The sequence below is a fragment of the Anguilla rostrata genome, chromosome 1, assembly GCF_018555375.3.
Source record: "Anguilla rostrata isolate EN2019 chromosome 1, ASM1855537v3, whole genome shotgun sequence".
NCBI lineage: Eukaryota > Metazoa > Chordata > Actinopteri > Anguilliformes > Anguillidae > Anguilla > Anguilla rostrata.
Window position 1 is genome coordinate 5398330 of NC_057933.1, and position 17502 is coordinate 5415831.

General features: G+C 45.2%; 2 protein-coding genes across 2 annotated transcripts in view; both read right to left on the reverse strand.

Moving 5' to 3' along the window:
- Positions 1–12176, reverse strand: part of mocs1 (molybdenum cofactor synthesis 1) — a 13431-nt gene extending 1255 nt beyond the window's left edge. Inside the window, exons 1-7 of the mRNA XM_064307413.1 lie at positions 11814–12176; positions 6022–6157; positions 5230–5397; positions 3117–3281; positions 2702–2763; positions 2213–2324; positions 559–671 (exon numbers count right to left, since the gene is read on the reverse strand). Of these exons, the coding sequence (XP_064163483.1) occupies positions 559–671; positions 2213–2324; positions 2702–2763; positions 3117–3281; positions 5230–5397; positions 6022–6157; positions 11814–12041 (984 nt within the window). The 5' untranslated portion in view covers positions 12042–12176. The remainder of the gene's footprint in view (positions 1–558; positions 672–2212; positions 2325–2701; positions 2764–3116; positions 3282–5229; positions 5398–6021; positions 6158–11813) is intronic.
- Positions 1–17502, reverse strand: part of LOC135239354 (molybdenum cofactor biosynthesis protein 1-like) — a 50821-nt gene that overhangs the window by 7810 nt on the left and 25509 nt on the right. The window lies entirely within an intron of this gene.

Sequence of the window (17502 nt, forward strand, 5' to 3'; positions counted from 1 at the left end):
ACAATGCAACTGGAAATGCAAATGTTAGTGGCACAGGCCTCCCCCCAGTGGGGTACTTGCTCAAATCCCAATGTATCAACCAACTGAAATAACATTACAAAACGGGTTGTTTTAATCCTGGATGCTGATTGGCTGTCACCGCGTGCTACAGTGACTGTAAATCCGTTTACCATAAATAGTTTTTTCGAACAGCCTGTTGTAAACAGTATAAGTCCACACACAAATATTATTACGAAATAATGTTGGGTCATGAATTCACTGTTTCTATATGTTGTAATTGTTTTATAAAAGCAATACGGCACACGAGGCCGTGCTGTATTATGAATACAGTCACAGCTACATGGGGTTGTCGGCCCCTCATGTTGTGCCTAGCAACGCCCCTGGAACAGTGACTGTATTCAACACACCCTCGTGTCGCACTGCGTAAATATTTACCCAGGACCAGACCCAACTCTATAACTGTAATATTCCGGAATATTCCTGTAACGGTCCTGTAGTGAGGGCTCCCTGCATGTGTGTGGCTAATTGTTGTCAGCCGTGTGAGGACCCAGGGCTGACCTTGGCTGTGTCCGTCTCTCCGCCCTGTATCTGTTCCAGGTCAGGCCACTGCTGCCTGATGTGGTCCAGCATCTCCTGGTAGCTCACCATCTTCTTGAAGTTCCACTTGTTACCTTCCAGGGGGGGGGGGGGGGGGGACAACCAAGGATTTAAGTGTGGGCTGCCCAACCATATCCCTGAAGATCTAGGTTTTCATTTCAACCCTAATTTAGCACACCTGATTCTACTAATTAGCATCTCAATGAGATCTGCAGCTGTTGAATGAAATCACTTCACGTTAGGATTTAAATTAAGGTTGAAATGAAAAACTTACAGGATGGTAGATCCCCAGGAACAGGGCTGGTCACCACTGACTTAAGGTCAGTTCTGGTCCTGAAAGGCCGTTGTGTATGCAGGATTTGTTTTCAATTACCCTTGTTAAATGAGCTAACTGGCTGTGTACGCCAACACTGGTTCACTCGTAGATTAGATCTCAGTACAGGCTACGTGTCAACCATGTACGCATCAAGAAATGCATCTAAAATGTCAGATGCCGTCAAGGGTCCTCAAACTCCTTTCTTTAAGCATAATTCTTATTTTAAGGCCGAATGTAAAGGAACTTTCACTTCCACGAGAAGCTCCAGAAACCTGCACATGCCCTGTGAAGAATTACTGCAGAAATTACTCACGAGCCAGAAAGCCTGAGCTGTCCCTGTTAAGACAGCCTCTCCCATTACAACACTGCACAGGAATTATTAGGCAATTAAGCAAGCAATGCAGGTTCTTGACCTTTCAGTGAAAGCCTCCTAAATGAATTAGAAATATAAATGTCACGTATAATCTCATTCTGCCAATGCGCGCTACCATTATTGGCTGAAGAGTGGAAGAACATCACCCATCTAAAGGCCCTCTGACCACAATTAGCAGGGTTTATGAAGAGCGAGCAGACACTTCCTGCAGTTCAGACCGACCATTACGCAACCCTTAATGCACATTAATAAGTCTTTAAAAGTCCCAGTTCTTACATCTTCCAGGTCAAACGTCAAATCATTCATCCCACGTTAACTACCAGGTCATCACAGGTTTGAAGCCCATGCGTTATCTTGTGCCAGTAATGCAAAAGGAAGACTAAAGACTACGGGCGGGTCCCGTTCTTATGACGTCCAGGTCAATGACTACTGTTCCTCTGCACTTTAAGTGACAGTTAATCATAGTTTCAAAGCCCTGTTACATCACATTACATTTTATTTGGCAGACACCTTTATCCAAAGGTAATGCAAAGTACTATAAAAGGCATAATATTATTTGTGGTCCTGATTTCAGGTCATTGAATCTTCTTCAACTGTACTTTACCTATCAGTTAGTGAAACGTTCAAAGCCCAGGTGTGTTATCTTACAGTAATGCAAAAAGCCAGGAGAAACATTATTAGCATACCGGTTAGCATACAGAATGCCGCTTAAGGAAAGGAGTTTGAGGACCCTTGACGGCATCTGACATTTTAGCTGCATTTCTTGAGACACACATGAATGACACGCGGCCTGTACTGCGAAACGTTCAAAGCCCAGGTGCGTTATCTTACAGTAATGCAAAAAGCCAGGAGAAACATTATTAGCGTACCGGTTAGCATACAGAATGCCGTACGTTAAGCAGGGGCGTTAAATGTGATCCTCTCACCATCGAAGGGCATGTACTCAATGAACCGGACGTCCAACGGTTTCCTCTTGGTCAGGGCCACGAAGTCCAGCACCTCGTCCTCGTTGAGCCCCCGCATCACCACGCAGTTCACCTGCAAGGGGCAGTGCGGAGCAGTGACCGGTGTGCTCTGTCGCTACAGCACCGTCCTGGGAAAACGGGAGCAACTACAGCATCTGCTGTAGGCCCGAAGGTCATTTTTATTTGTTTGGAGCGCGAAACCATCACCCAGAAGTAGTGTTCTGTCTATTTAAAAGACAAATGAGCACACGTTTGTTGCCATGCACACATACACAGATATGAAAACTGGGAGTCAGTCTTATACATCGAGTAGCGCAGCAGGTCCTATCTTGGGCCACCAAGCACGAGAAGCAAACCAACCTTCAAGTGACCCAGCCAGCAGAATGGGACACAATTCTATTGGTCAGACAGACTGTGCTAAGTGTGCACGTGCGCATTTAGACCTCTTACTTTGACTGGGTTGTACCCCATCTCGATGGCCTTGTCGATCCCCTCCATCACCTTGTGGAACCCTGCAGGATGGATAACAGGATGAGGGGAACAAATTCAGAATCTGGAACACTGCGGACCAAAACTCCCATGTTCTTAACTTCACACTGAGAAGTGCTGTACACAAGGGCATAACTTTAGTTTGAATATTGAGGGGGGGGGGGGGGTTGAAGTGCAAAGACCCTGAGAACTGCAGCCCCCTAGAAGGGTCCAAGGGCATCTTATCTGAGTGCCTCTGAGGATGTTTCCTACAGAAGGGTAACGCTGCTTTGTCAAATGTTATTCATCTCAATTTATCCCTGTTTAAGGAGCAGGAATCACATTGGGTCCTTCAAATCACACAGGGGGTCCTTCAAATCACAAAAGTGAGTCCCACCTTTCCTCCGTACGATGAACTCAAACTTGGCGGGCACCAGCGAGTCCAGGCTGATGTTGAGCAGGTCCAAGCCGGCCGTCTTCAGACCAGGAAGCAGCCGGCTCAGGTTCATCCCGTTGGTCGTCACGGCGATGGTCTTCAGCCCTTTCAGCTTCCTCAGCTCAGCTGCAGAGAGAGAGAGAGAGGAATAGAGGGAGAGAGAGAGAGAGAGGGAGAGAAAAAGAGAGAGAAAGAGAGATCTCAACCCCATCCAATATCTTTAGGATCAACTGGAAAGCCAACTGCAAGCCAGGCCTAATCGCCCAATCAGCGCCTGACCTCACCAATGCTCTTCTGGCTGAATGGAAGCAAATCCCTGTACAAACATGAAAGGAGTAGAGAGAGAGAGCGAGGTTGAGTGAGGGTGGCAGGAATTAGTAACACACAGGCAAGCCTCCAGGCAGCCTTCATAGCGCCGGGACGATGCACGCGAACCAGCCAACTGATCAGGATGAGCATTCACGGTGTCGTTCAAATGCCATAGCTATCGATTTACCGAAACACAAGTCACAAGCTACCACCGCTACACACCCTTCACCACCCCACACACCCCGCCAACACACGCACGCGCGCACACACACACACACTCACACACGGAACAGTCTGATGACACGGTTGTCTGCTGAGGTCAAAGGTCACACAGCTGACAGACACTGGAATGTCACCCGGTCACGCGCTGAGATGAATTGTCATGGCGATGGTAGCATGGCATGCGTCTCCATCTCCCTCTCGCCCCTCCCTCCTCCCTTTAGCTCTAAGGTCACACTAACTCCTGTCTTTCCTTAACCGTCTGGTCATATCATATTTTTGATTCAATGCATCTTAACAGACATACTGTAGTTAGGTTTTTCCTTAACCCGCTGAAGAGCAGGTTTTTTTTCTAATGTTTTTTTTCAAAATTCTAAGTCAGTGTTCTAGAACTCCACGGCTTTCAGTTTCCAGTAGCGATTGTTACATCAGCATTAGAATGTTCAGTTAAGAATGTTGTAATCGCATATTTGTGACCTCACGCCATAAAGTGTTTAATCCAGACACAAGGAAATATCAGCCTCAGTGTTAATGTCCCAGATTTCAGTTAGTAAAAACCACAACCAATGAGCTGGCTGGTTAAAGAGAAATAGTCGTGATCATGCATGATGAAGGACAAATGTGGAAAAAACTGCTGACGTTTTATTTTATTGTTATGCAAAGCCAAATTAATCATAGACTGCCCCAGTTCTATCTTTCTTTGTCACCCACACACACACACACACACACACACACACACCATCTTTGCAAGGACTTGAGACTAAACCCTAAAGAACTAGGCCAACTGCTGAGCTGTACAACGAGGTGGCAAAAAACCAAAAAAAAAAAAACGTATAGCTCTACCGGAGTGCTGAGAGATTTTCAGAGGTGAGATTAAACTAAGGGGGCACAGATATGAGGAGATGATGGCCATGATGGGGTTTGTAGCAAAGATGACCTTCAGGCTCAGACTGTGTCAGCTATCCCATGAGCCCCTCGGGCTCTGAGAGCAGAAGGCTGGGGAGAGAGGACTGAGGTCAAGGACCAGGCCAGCGTTCCCGCTGCTACACAAACAGCAGAAGGGAAGTTTCAGCTCCTGTATTCCCAGAACCCCCGATGCAAAGCTAGCTGTGACCTTGTTCGGGTTGAGAGATAAGAGAGTACAGTCTGCACAGTGAGTCCTGAGGCCAAGAGCAAGTCAGAGCAGATGGTCATCTCAGCGTGTGCGTGTGTGTGTGTGTGTGTGTGTGTGTGTGTGTGCGTGCGTGTGCAATAGTCAGTATATTTAGAAAGTGTGTTAAAATGTGAACGCAGATCGTGAAATCCACAGGCATAATGCAGACAGGAAAAGATGACTCTCCTTATACCAAAAGGGACCGACGAAAAAACACCCCTATATTTTCAGAAACAACAAAGTAAACAGAGGGCTCAAAATAAATTCCAAAACACAATCAATAAAAAACCTCCAGGTGGGGGTGGGGGTGGGGGGTGTGACGTTTTGTGAGGAGCATCCCTGATGTGACGCTCTGATGACTCATCCCCATGCCCATCCCCATCGGCTCCTCACCGATGATCTCCAGGACGTCCGGCCGGATGAGGGGCTCGCCCCCGGTCAGCCGAATCTTCTCCACCCCCTCGTGCACGAACAGCCGGGCCAGGGTGAGCACCTCGGCGGTGGTCAGCAGCTGGGCCCGGGGGGTCAGCTTCACCCCCTCCTCCGGCATGCAGTACTGACCTGGACAGGAGAGGAAACGAAAAAGCCCTCTTCAGCTTACGTGAGCCTAGCAACAAAAAAACGACCACTCCACCAAAAAAAAACACCACATTATTCCACTTCCCCGCTCCACAACAATCCGCTCTCTTGTGTGGTAAGCCACGTCACAAAGCTCTAAATGGTATGTGCCATTGAGCAGTTTTTTTTTTTTTTAAACATTGTGTCCAAAATGGTCATTTTTGTGTGGGTGGTTTTCTGCTCAATTCCCCGCTTACAGAGTGACAAAATAAAACGAATTTAAATATCGAATATCCAGCGAGACAATTCCCTTCTTCTCGTAGGACCTTCTTCTAATACATACACAAACAACATCCAACCATAGGAAGTATGAGATAATAAACCAATCAATATAATTAAACAACAGGCTAAACACTGCAGGTACAAGCTATAAACAAGAAACAAAGCAAGGCACATTTTGGCACAGCAAGCCAGGCTGTCATAAATAAATGTGCCCTAATGACACACCCTGGAATGAGCACCATTCTCTAGAATGAATGATCTGAAGCAGGAGAGACGGAAACGTTCGCATTAAATCAGCTGTGTGAGAACTGCTGAGTCAGCGGAGAGCAGGAGCCGCAGACTTACACCTGAGGTTGCACTTCTCCGTCAGGGACATGCGCAGGTAGCTGTGTCTGCGGCCGAAGCCGTCGGTGAGGAAGGCGGAGAAGGGCAAGGGGTCCTCCTGCAATACCCTCCTCCGGCCAGCGGGGGGAGCCAGCTCCTGGGTGGTGGATCGAAACGGAAACACACGATGACACCAAATCAACCCTTTACGCAAGACGTCGCACGTGAAATTAGCTTTTTCGCATAAAACACGTGACGTGAAAACTATGTGAAATACCACATTTTCACGTGTGACCGACTTTTTTAAAATGCAAACTACAATTTTCACATGAGAAAATAAAACGTGTGACTTGAAATAGCATAGTTTACCATTTTCTGCCCTCATCTTATAAGTGGGATTATGTGTGCTCTTCACGTGTGGTTTTTGGACACATGGTTCTCGAACATGATTTTTGTAAAGGAAATCAAATCAAATTTATTTGCATAGCATATTTTAAAAACCATTGCTGCAATACGCTTTGCAATGTACCTTGGCCTAAGCTCCCTCAAAAGCTATTCTAGTAAAACAGTGCCAAGGGCAAACTACCTGGGCGGGACAGATTGGAAGAAATTCAAGTTTTTCTTTATTTCTCTTAACAAGCACGATAATTCAGGATTCACTCAAATTTTCAAATAAATTCCTCCCCACCTTTCTATGTGTGAATGTGTGCAATGTTCCAAGTGTCATTCTGTCTCAAAGTACTACTCTGTCTAGAATGCCATTCACAATCCTCCACTGTGAAACGTTCCTCTTCTTGGACTATAACCCCGTTACACAAAAGGCAGCAGTTCTGTTAATTAAACAGAAGCACGTTTCATATTGCGTTTACTCAGTAACCAAGAACAACGAGGACAGTTCACAGCACCGATGGAGAGCACACGTGAAAACAATCGATCTTTCTGGCACAAATATAGCACAGCGGTGCCAGAGATGGGGGAGGGCAAAGGTTTACTAGAAGTGAGTTCAAAACTTTTACGGGAAGGTGGTGAACTTTTTTCTTTTGGGTTTTTTTATTTTTGTTTAATCCATAACGGGAAATCAACGTGCCACAAAAATGATCTCCAAAGGTCGTCCCGAGGGTTAGAAACGTTTCTCCCGTGAACGGCACTGCCCAGGACGATCTTTAACTTCTGAGGCTTGGGGTCAAAGGGCACCGAGGGCCATTTTTCCGAATACTTCCTTTCCCGTATTTATTCGGCGAAGGCGCTCATTACAGGACAGACAGGGTCATGACACCCCGCAGACACGGAGCAGGACCAGAGCAGAGAGCAGCGACACATCATTTCAGCATGACTCAGAGGACACAGACCCGGCCGGCGGGGACATGAGGAAGTCCAGGTGTGGTGACACACCTGTCGCTTTAAACGCTAGAGCCGTAGACCTGTGTTAAGTCCAGGTGTGATGAAACGCCTGGCGCTATAAACGCTAGCGCCGTAGACCTGTGTTAAGTCCAGGTGTGATGGTTCAGCCAGGTAGGTAGGTGGCTCAGTTTGAGACCCCTGCCCCAGGACGGGGTGATCTCTGTGCTGAACAGGGGCAGTCACTTTTAAAGCAGAGAGAACAGTGTTCGCTAACTCAGCGAGGGGAGTCCCTGCCCACAACCTGTTCTGTTCATGGTACTGCGCGAAGTTTAACAGAAATTGAACAAGCAGCTAACTTTTCTTAATTAGGTGCTTCACCTAATTTGACCAGTTTAAAAAAACGTCCTCTTTATGTATCTGTCTGCAATAAAGCACATCACAATTTTTATTCCTCCTGGCATGCATAGCTAGTACTGACATAATACGGTTTCAGAGGGTAAAAAAATCCCTCTGAACAGGAAAAACACCTAATTAAGAAAAATGAACCGCTTGTTAAAATTATGGGATTGCAACTGCGAATGGAACATAAACCAACATGCAGAAGAGGACCCCAAGGACCGGAGGTTGGGAACCACTGTTCTGGTCTTTAGACAGAATAACTAGACTGAATTACCTGTTAATCTAACTCATCATCTAATATTAAAATAAATAGCCTAATACTTAACCAATGAGTTAATGAAAGAAACGCTACTGTCATCTACATGCATACCGGCTGGCTACTTCATATGACAAAACTGTGTCACTGATTTGACACTATTACATACATTACAGCTACAGGCTCTCACAGGTGACTACACACTTTTTTTACATGCATTACACATCATTATACAGCTGGATATATATATATATATACTGAAGCAATGCAGGTTAGGTACCTTGCTCAAGGGTACGAGGGCAGTGTCCTACCAGGGAATCGAACCTCTGACCTTCAGGTTACAATCCCAGCTACTTTACCCACTACACCACACTGCCGCCTGATATATGAGTCTCAGGCACAGTCTCAGGCACAGAGTGTACAGTGCTTATGCATGTCATCGCTCATTTCTGCAGGGGGTCGTCTCAGGTGAACAGCTGCAAGTGTTCCGTGAGAGAGTTCTACTGGGATTTTACAGAACAAAGGACAGCATATGGCGTGCTTACTCCTGATTGGCGGATATTACATCACTTGGGGGGGGGGGGGGATAAAGAAAAAAAAAAGTTGTGGGACTATATGTGACCACTCAAGAGCCAGAAAAACAGAAGGAGATTTTTTGTTGCCTGATCTTGATGAGCTAACCAAAAAATAATAATAAAAAGCCTGAATGACAGGTTGATTGACAGGTGGTTTCGTTAAGTGCACCCAAGTCTTGGCTTGGCAGCCCTCCAGCAAAGGCTCTCCACAACTCAAAACGACACTGACATTGGACCGTGATGCACTTCCTCAGATCGTAAGAGTACTGTCATCAAAATCGGGTGAAGATTTCCACACCTAAACATTCGCCCTTACCCACAATACTGTGCAGTTTTGGTCATTTCCCCTGCGACTACAAAACCAAAGACACAGTGAAGAAAAAAACATTAAGGAAGCAGTTCAAGTCTGCATTTCCAGCTTCAAAATTACATTTTAATGATTTTAAATGACTCATTCACACGACTCTTAGTTGCGTAAGTAGCTACACATGAATCTACTTAATTTGTCTACTTTTGCATCTCGATTCATTTCATCAATGGCGTGCGCATTCATGCTAATTCAATTATGCCTCAGTTAGCCAAGGCAGTGTGAAAGGGTTTCATGGGAAAACGTGCCTCGATGTAAAACCAAGTCAGTCAGCGATGCGTGTCTGATCAACACGAGCACATCTGCGTCACGTTTTCGAGGAACGCAGCTCGAGAGGAAAATCAGCAAATATTTCACAGACTCGTACGGACTCTTCCCATGGGCCTAGTTTGCTCTCAAAAGGACTCTCAAGTCCCACAGCTGCCTTCAAACTCGAGCTTCTCCCCTGAGAATATTACCTTAAAATCTGCAAAACCATGAGTAAAAAAAAAACATTATTCATTTCTACTCATTTTGCATTAGTTGTTATTGGCACTCTCTACACCTCCACTTCAAATTTAATTTATTTTTGCCCCCTCTGCCCTGTCATTGATGCCCCAGGGGGCAGGGGGGTGGGGGGGGGGGTCAACAAGGACAAGGCTACAGGGCAAGAGGAGCAGTCCAGGCGTCCATCTCCCCAGCGACTTCCGCCAACTCCTCCCGGGGAATCCCAAGGCGATCCCAGGCCAGCTGGGAGATGTAGTCCCTCCAGCGTGTCCAGGGACTGCCCCTGGGTCTCCTCCCAGCCGGACGTGCCCGGTGCACCTCCAAAGGGAGGCGCCCAGGAGGCATCCTTATCAGCTGTCCGACCCACCTCAACTGACTCCTCTCAATGTGGAGGAGCAGTGGCTCCACTTTGAGGTCCTCTAGGACAGCTGAGCTCCTCACCCTGTCAAGGAGAGTAAGCCCTGCCACCCTATGGAGAAACCCCATTGCAGCCGCTTGTATTCACAATCTCACCATTTCACTCAATACCCACAGCTCGTGACCATAGGTCAAGTCAAATCAAATCTAAATTTATTTACATAGCGCATTTCACAAACAATTGTCACAATACGGTTCACAGACAACCCTGGCCTACACCCCAACAGGAGCAAGCCTAAAGCAACAGTGGCATGGAAAAATCTCCCTGTAGCAGATAGGAAGAAACCTTGGAAGGAACCAGACTCAAGGGGGGAAACCCATCCTCCTCTGGTTGGCTCAGGGTGTAGCTTTGTGACCAACGCGGTCAGCCAGTCAATGTTCACAGTCGGTCAAAGGTGAGAGTAGGGACGAAGATCGACTGATAAAACCAGAGCTTTGCCTTTCGACTCAGCTCCTGCTTCACCAGCACCATCCGATACTAAATGGACTGCATTTATATATTTATAGCGCTTTTATCCAAAGCGCTTTACAGTTGATGCCTCTCATTCACCAGAGCAGGGACACTTGGACACGCCCAGAGCGGGGATAGAACCGGCAACCTTCCGACTGCCAGACAACCGCTCTTACCTCCCGAGCTATGTCGCCCCCATACAATTCCCGCATCCCTGCGGTTCCTGCACCAACAGGGCATTCGACCTCCCAATCCCTTTTTCCCCTCACTCATGAAGGAGATGCTTTAACTCCTCCAGTTGATTCACAACTGGAGACAATGGTCGACTACTTGCATTGTATTCTTTCAAGATAAAGACCCTTGCTGGTAGTGCACAAGAAGCTTATCCTCATCTTCAATGTCACCTACGTGTGCAACGTGCTTGCGTGACGTTCTCAATTTGCTGTGTCAGTTCTTGCGTTTTCCGATATTTCAGGCACAATACAGTTCAAAATACAACGAAGTGGGACATACAAGAAACGAATGCAAGAATCACACACGTGCGAACAACACTAGCAGTTACCACAAATGCATACACTTGTATTTGTAGCAAAGCTGTGTAAAGTGTCCCCTGGTTAGCCACAGCCTCTCCCCCTGGCCCGAAGCAATCACACTCGAGTTGGAGTCTCTTCTACATAGAATTTAGGGGCAAGAAAATAAACACTGACAATTAGGCTAATGTCAAGTGTTTCCTAATCTACTCAGAACAGAGAAAATAACCAGGAGACATTTTGAAAACGACAAGTAATGGCTAAAGAGACAGACACGTGTTTTGATCATGGCCAACTATTCAGATTCGCTTCACTATCTAGCACCACGAGCACTTGACTGTCATTTAAAACACTTCACTGATTTAACTTTACTGAAATCACTGTCAAAAAAGAACTTTGGAAACCTAAACATGGTGGCAAACATACTGTAAAGAAATGTTTTCTAATTCATTCTGATGTACTCAAATTAAAGCCCCCAGTCTTAGTCAATATTTCCAAACACCCGGGACGTATTCATGCTATTCAGCACTGTCCCAAATGTATTAAAATGTCATCGTTATTGTAATTCCGTTTTGGTTGGGGTAATATTGTTTCGCAAAATTGTAAACAACGTTACGTTTGAGCGCATTTTATAATCTAGGAGCTATTTTTAATAACTCCCGGGCCGTGCGGTACTGTGCACAGTGCATTAGACAAATGGGTTTAGAATGTCGTATTCGTGTGAACGAGCAACAGAAACTTTGCGGCACGTAACTCAAGAATAGCAGAACCTACCTATAGAGTTTGTCAAGATCATAGCGTGTGTCAATCAGAATAGAGCAGCTAACGTTATACTGAAGTTAGTAGCCATCAAGTGCTATCACCGGTGCTCGATTAGCGAGCTAGTTTATCCATATGTGCGTGATTGCAACTTGAGTGAAGCCTTACAAGCTAATTCGCAATATAGTTCTATATACTGAGCAGACTTGGTGGGGGAAAAAGGACAACCTACCTCTGTGGGTGCAGATTTTAAAGCTGCGACATTAGCAGCTGTAGTTGTACTTCGATCTAACGTCAAGAGTTCAATTTTATTTTCTTCTTGCGTAGCCCCGGAATACCATCGCCGCATCTTCGTGGAGCAACGGCGCGGAACTTGTTTGACAATCCTCGCCAACAGGGCCTTGGGCTTGGCGTCTCTGGCCAAGAAGAGACGACTCCACTGCCTGGCGTTCAGGGCCATTACTTTAAGAGTAACGTAATGCACAACAAGAGTTCGGGCATATACTCAACGCACTGCACCGAACGTGTAAAAACAAACAAGTGACCCTGGATCTGACAGCTGTATTTCGCACACGGGTTTACCCGAGTCACGTGAACCAGTCAGAAACCCTTTCGAGGGGGAGTGGAAGCGGCTTCAGCCAATCAAATACAAAGGTATTCGTGTATTCTTGGTAATGTAGTTTTCTGCTAAGCGCGTTCAAATCCGCCGAGATTCGTTTTACTGTACCCTATTTTAATTACTTGTGCTTAGGCGAGTGGGTTTGTTACGTGAATGGCGTGAACTACCATTGATTTTCTTTTATTTATCCCGAAATACTAGCCTAGCACTATAGCAAACCTGACAAAATGTGCTTTGCTTATGCATACTGGTTTAAAATCCACTCTGAAATTTCGAAATTAGATGTAATATGTTAACTGCAGACTAGTGAATGATTGAAAGTGAAAGCGAATACAGTTTAGCATTGGGAATGTCAGATTTACGCTCCCGCGGCCAAGTGCGCTATAACTCTGTGGTTTGCCTGATCTGACAGCGACAACTGGTGCCTGGAATGTTGTTTGGAGGAGCTAATGCAAAACGAGCCCTATGCCTTAGGCCTACCATGTGCCGCTACCATGGACTTTAGATCGTAGTCAAATAGTAACGTAGTCAAGACACGCCACCTTGGCTCAAAAACCCAGCATGGACACACTCTTAGAAAGTTGACTTTACCGGCCAGGGGCCCTGGTTAGACTGAAGTCATTTTTGAATATGTACACATATTGCTGATTTTTGTTCCCACGGCGCATTCCTTGCAGGCAAAGTAATGGTGATGAGTCCTGAAATGGTTATTGGCTAGGATGCGAAGCTTCTTTTTGTGGAGTCAAAGTCAGAGCAATGTAGAAACGCACCAGACATTTGTAAACACGTGTATTGCAATCAAACTGGCCAGCAGAAGATGCCTGAAACACAGAGCACGCCCACGCCTCAGCCACTCTCCACACACAGTCTTCCGTTCTGGTTAAAATACCCTCAAGGGCCGATCACCTGACGCACACGTCCCACCCTATCTGGACCGAGATCGTGAGCGCACATCTCTGCATTTACGAACGGCATATACTCTGTTCACAAACAACACATGTACTTATGCCTTGTGCCTTAAGACGCAACCCAAGCTCCTGTGACTGTCCCGCACATGTTCCTAATCAGATCTACACACACCAGACACACGCACTAAACAACGCCCACACACTGAACACCATGCTGCATACACATACACACCGACACATCGACTACACCCACACGCACCACACTGACACCACATGCATGCTACACTACCACATGACACACGCACATACACACACACACACCACACACACTGACACACACATGCATGCATACACACACACACACTGACACACGCACATACACACACACGCACCACATACACTGACACACACACACACATGCATGCATACACACACACACACTGACACACACACCCACGCACACATAAGCACCACCCACACCATGCATTCACACACACACACTGACACGCACATCACAACTACCACACGCATGACACACACCCCAGCGCACACCACACTGACACACGACAACACACACACCACACTACACACACACACACACGCACCACATACACTGACACACACACACACACACACACACACACACATGCACACACACACCACAAACACACACAGGTATACACACTCAGCTACTCTTATTACAAGACAAGGCTGCGAAACGTCAGAACCTGAAATAAATTGTGGGTTTGGATAGCAGGCCTTTCGTACACAGTATTGCAGGCTCTGCTCTTGTTCCTGTGCACAAGGCTTTACCGAAATTGTCCCAGTAAATTTGAGGTGTAGAGGTGCCAGCAGTCCAGTTTTAGCAATGATGTCCCGTATCCCTGCCAGGAATAGTTCGTGCCCTTACGGGACACAGTTTGTCCTGTGTGCAGCACTTATGCAATGAACCTACCAACTTTAATTTGGCAAATAACCATCATGAAATGGAACTAAATAAATAACATTACACAACACCCCATGAGTCAACAATGATAATCTGCTTTGTAAATATGTTGTATTAAGGAAAGGAAATGTTGACCACTGTATTATGCAATTGTAAAGGGGAAAAAAATCATGACAATTTTGACGATCCTGACAAAAACAATTCAGGGGCGTACACCAAGGGACATATTTTAAACCAGGTAATCTGTGCCAGGTAGACAATTTCAGCCGCCTTCTCAAAGATCATGTGTTGCTTGACAATTGGTTTATTTCAGATAACTTAAAAAATAGTACTTCAGTTGCTATCCTACCAACATCCTTATCAGGCCATAAAGATATATTTTTTAAAATCAGTTTTTAATTGTACTGACAACTCTGCTCAGTGATTTTACCACTACCATTTTAAAACGTAGTGCTATGCGATCAGAAATTAAGAGCCTGATTGTTCACTTGTGGAACAAAGCACAAAAAGGAGTCTGCATAAATAAACAACCGGGGGTTTCTGACATTTGAGGCGGGAAAAATACATATGAGCATACTGTAATAACTTATCTAAAACTGGGAAGATATTGGAAGAGAATATAGTAACTGATATAGGCTCATTAGCACAGAAAAAGCCCAGAGTGCCTATCTAACATGATAAGATAAACCAGATAACAATTATTAAATAAAAAAGAGGGTGCTTTTGTTCAGTCCAACACATACATCATGACAATGCAGCAACATAAAATAAATACTGTAGTCACAGACAGTGACAACTGTGTTTTATATAAATTGTTACATGTTTACATTAATCCAGATATGTAAGGGGTGACATCATGGAACACAAGTGACTTATCAGACTGTAAAATATAATAAAACATCCACTGGGTTATCTCTCTGCGTGGACTCAGGGCAAAATACAAACATTATGACTATAATTGGTCAACTGTGAGTGCTGCGTGTCTTATCGACATTATCTTTGGTCCTTCGAAAAACATTCCCTAAAAGGAAATTTCATTGTCTGAGCAGAAATGTCAGTTTCAAATATTTCCCGTTTTATTTCATGAGCACTACTGGACTTTTGATGCCATCTACTGGCCAATAAAAAAATCTTGCGATACATCTTGGATAACAAATGCATTTGCATCCATGCCTAAAAGACATTGACGCTTCTGGCACAGAACGACTTTCATGGTTCTCTTTTAGGAAGTTGGTGTTCTGACTAAAGCCTTAGAGAATACTGTAGGCCTACTGTACAACAGAACTGATTTGGCCCTGGAACCAAAACCACAACCTCATAGTGACACGAGCAGCTCCACAACCGTCACACCACACACCTCTACAGGTCATGTACACAGAAACTGAGATTGCAGCGAGTGTGTACAGCGTGACTCGGGACATGTGTGCGTTGAACTTTGTGACATTTGCACAGTATCCAAACTAGATGGACATTTACGGTGACACGCCCGTGAAACGCAAACAATTACAGTACCGAGCGAGCGCGCGATGACTGGGGTGTTCCTGCGTCTGGTTCACAAGGCGAGCCGTTCTCATATGGACAAACTCTGTCCAGCCGTTTGCTTATTACCACACGGAAGCGTTAATAAACAGCACGAGCTAAACATTTCTCGACTCGATCCAGTAAAACTGCACTATTAATCTGCGCGCGTATAACCTCCGTATCGTATGCACGGACAGTCCGTGGGGAGTGCCAAATGCAGTAAACCCAGGCCATTAATTTTAGCGTCACCAGGGATACTTTTATCGTCCATTCTGTTTATTGATTGAGGGTGCGGTTGTCTGCCCGTTCAGATGCAGTGCAATAGCGTGGACAGCCCAGATGTCCAAATTCGCGCCAGCCTGAGGGCAGTTAATAAGTTTATTTGCGCTCAGAGGATTGTTCGCTGCATTTTTGATGAGGTACCTGTCAAAATCAATGCGCGATTAGGAGTGTTATATGTACCTAAAATTCCATTATTATTTTGCACGGCAAAGACTAATCTCTTATTCAAGGCGAGAATTCAACCGGGAACATAATGTCCCACCACTTGCCAGCCAGCACACAGCTCATCAAAAAGAAGGTTCTTCAATGATATTTCAATGCCTACAGTATACTTCAATTCGCTTCGAATATTTATACTTCAGTTCCTGGTTCTTGAGAGCCGTTGCATGTACAGTTTTAATTCCACTTTATCTCAGCAAATAACATGAATTATTAAACTTAATCGCTGAGTTGAGTTGAACTGAGCTGTCAATCAGCCGTTCAGATCAGTGACGTTAGAAACGACTCTCAGTCGGAGATAACGGCTGATATAGGTAACAATTCTACATTTGGAGAGGATATCACCAAAATCATTCAATCAGAGAATATGAATCAAATATGCATCAAAAATATGTTCATTTCACAGGGACACAACTTATGAAACTTAATTCACTGAGCTGTGTCCAAAAAATAGCACACACTGTAGCCCTCTGGGACTACAATTTATATAACTTTGAAAATCCAGATAAATTTTATATAAACAGGATGTGAATTTAGCCATCCCACAGAACACGGAGCCCTGTACTATTGTTTATTTAATTAATTCCTGCTGCAGCAGATTGGAGCGATTTCTCAGTGACGTTTGAACGTGTGGGGAAGTAACTGTATTGCGTCTTTAGGAAAAGAGCTTGTCAGGAGGAGCTGTTCCTCCTGCCTGTAATACTGTCCTTCAAGTATTACAGACCCTGTATCTTACAATTATTCCTTAAGATAAGAATCAACTTTCAGAAGAGTTGAGAAGTTCAGAACGTTGTTCTACGTTCGGCTGTGAAGACACCGCGTCAGATAGGCATGTACCACGTGAGCACACACCGGATGGGATGCAATACCAGCACACAGTAAACTTTGTGTGGTCAGGCTTAGCTCTGGCGTAGCATATAGCGTGTGTCAATCATTTTTATGAATGCAAGGATTATGCTTGTATCTTTGTCTGGCTGTGCCATTGCCCCCCCCCCCCTTTTGAGTGGCAGTTGTAACTTCTCAGAGGTGGTCAACGCACCAATGAACCAATGACAGCCCACTTTGACCTCTCACCTACTGTATTTTATTGTCAACAGACCACCCAGCCTGTCAACCAATAGAAATGCTGTGGATGAAGTGTACCCAGGGAATAATTCCCCGTACTACTACAGAAAAACAGTCAGTTAATCAATGTCTTCTGACAGTGGTTTTAAAAAAAAGTGTGATCTTTCTCCCGCCCTGTACACCCTGCTTCGAAGGGACGATGAGGAGGAGGAGAAGTCTTTTTCTGATTAAAGGAAACCATTTCAGGGGTCTACACCTGCAGCTATGATACTGGTTTTTGGTACAGATTTATTCACCCTTTGACTGTCAGTTGCTACAAAAAAAAAAGAGAGACAAATAGCCTTATACTTCACAGGCCATT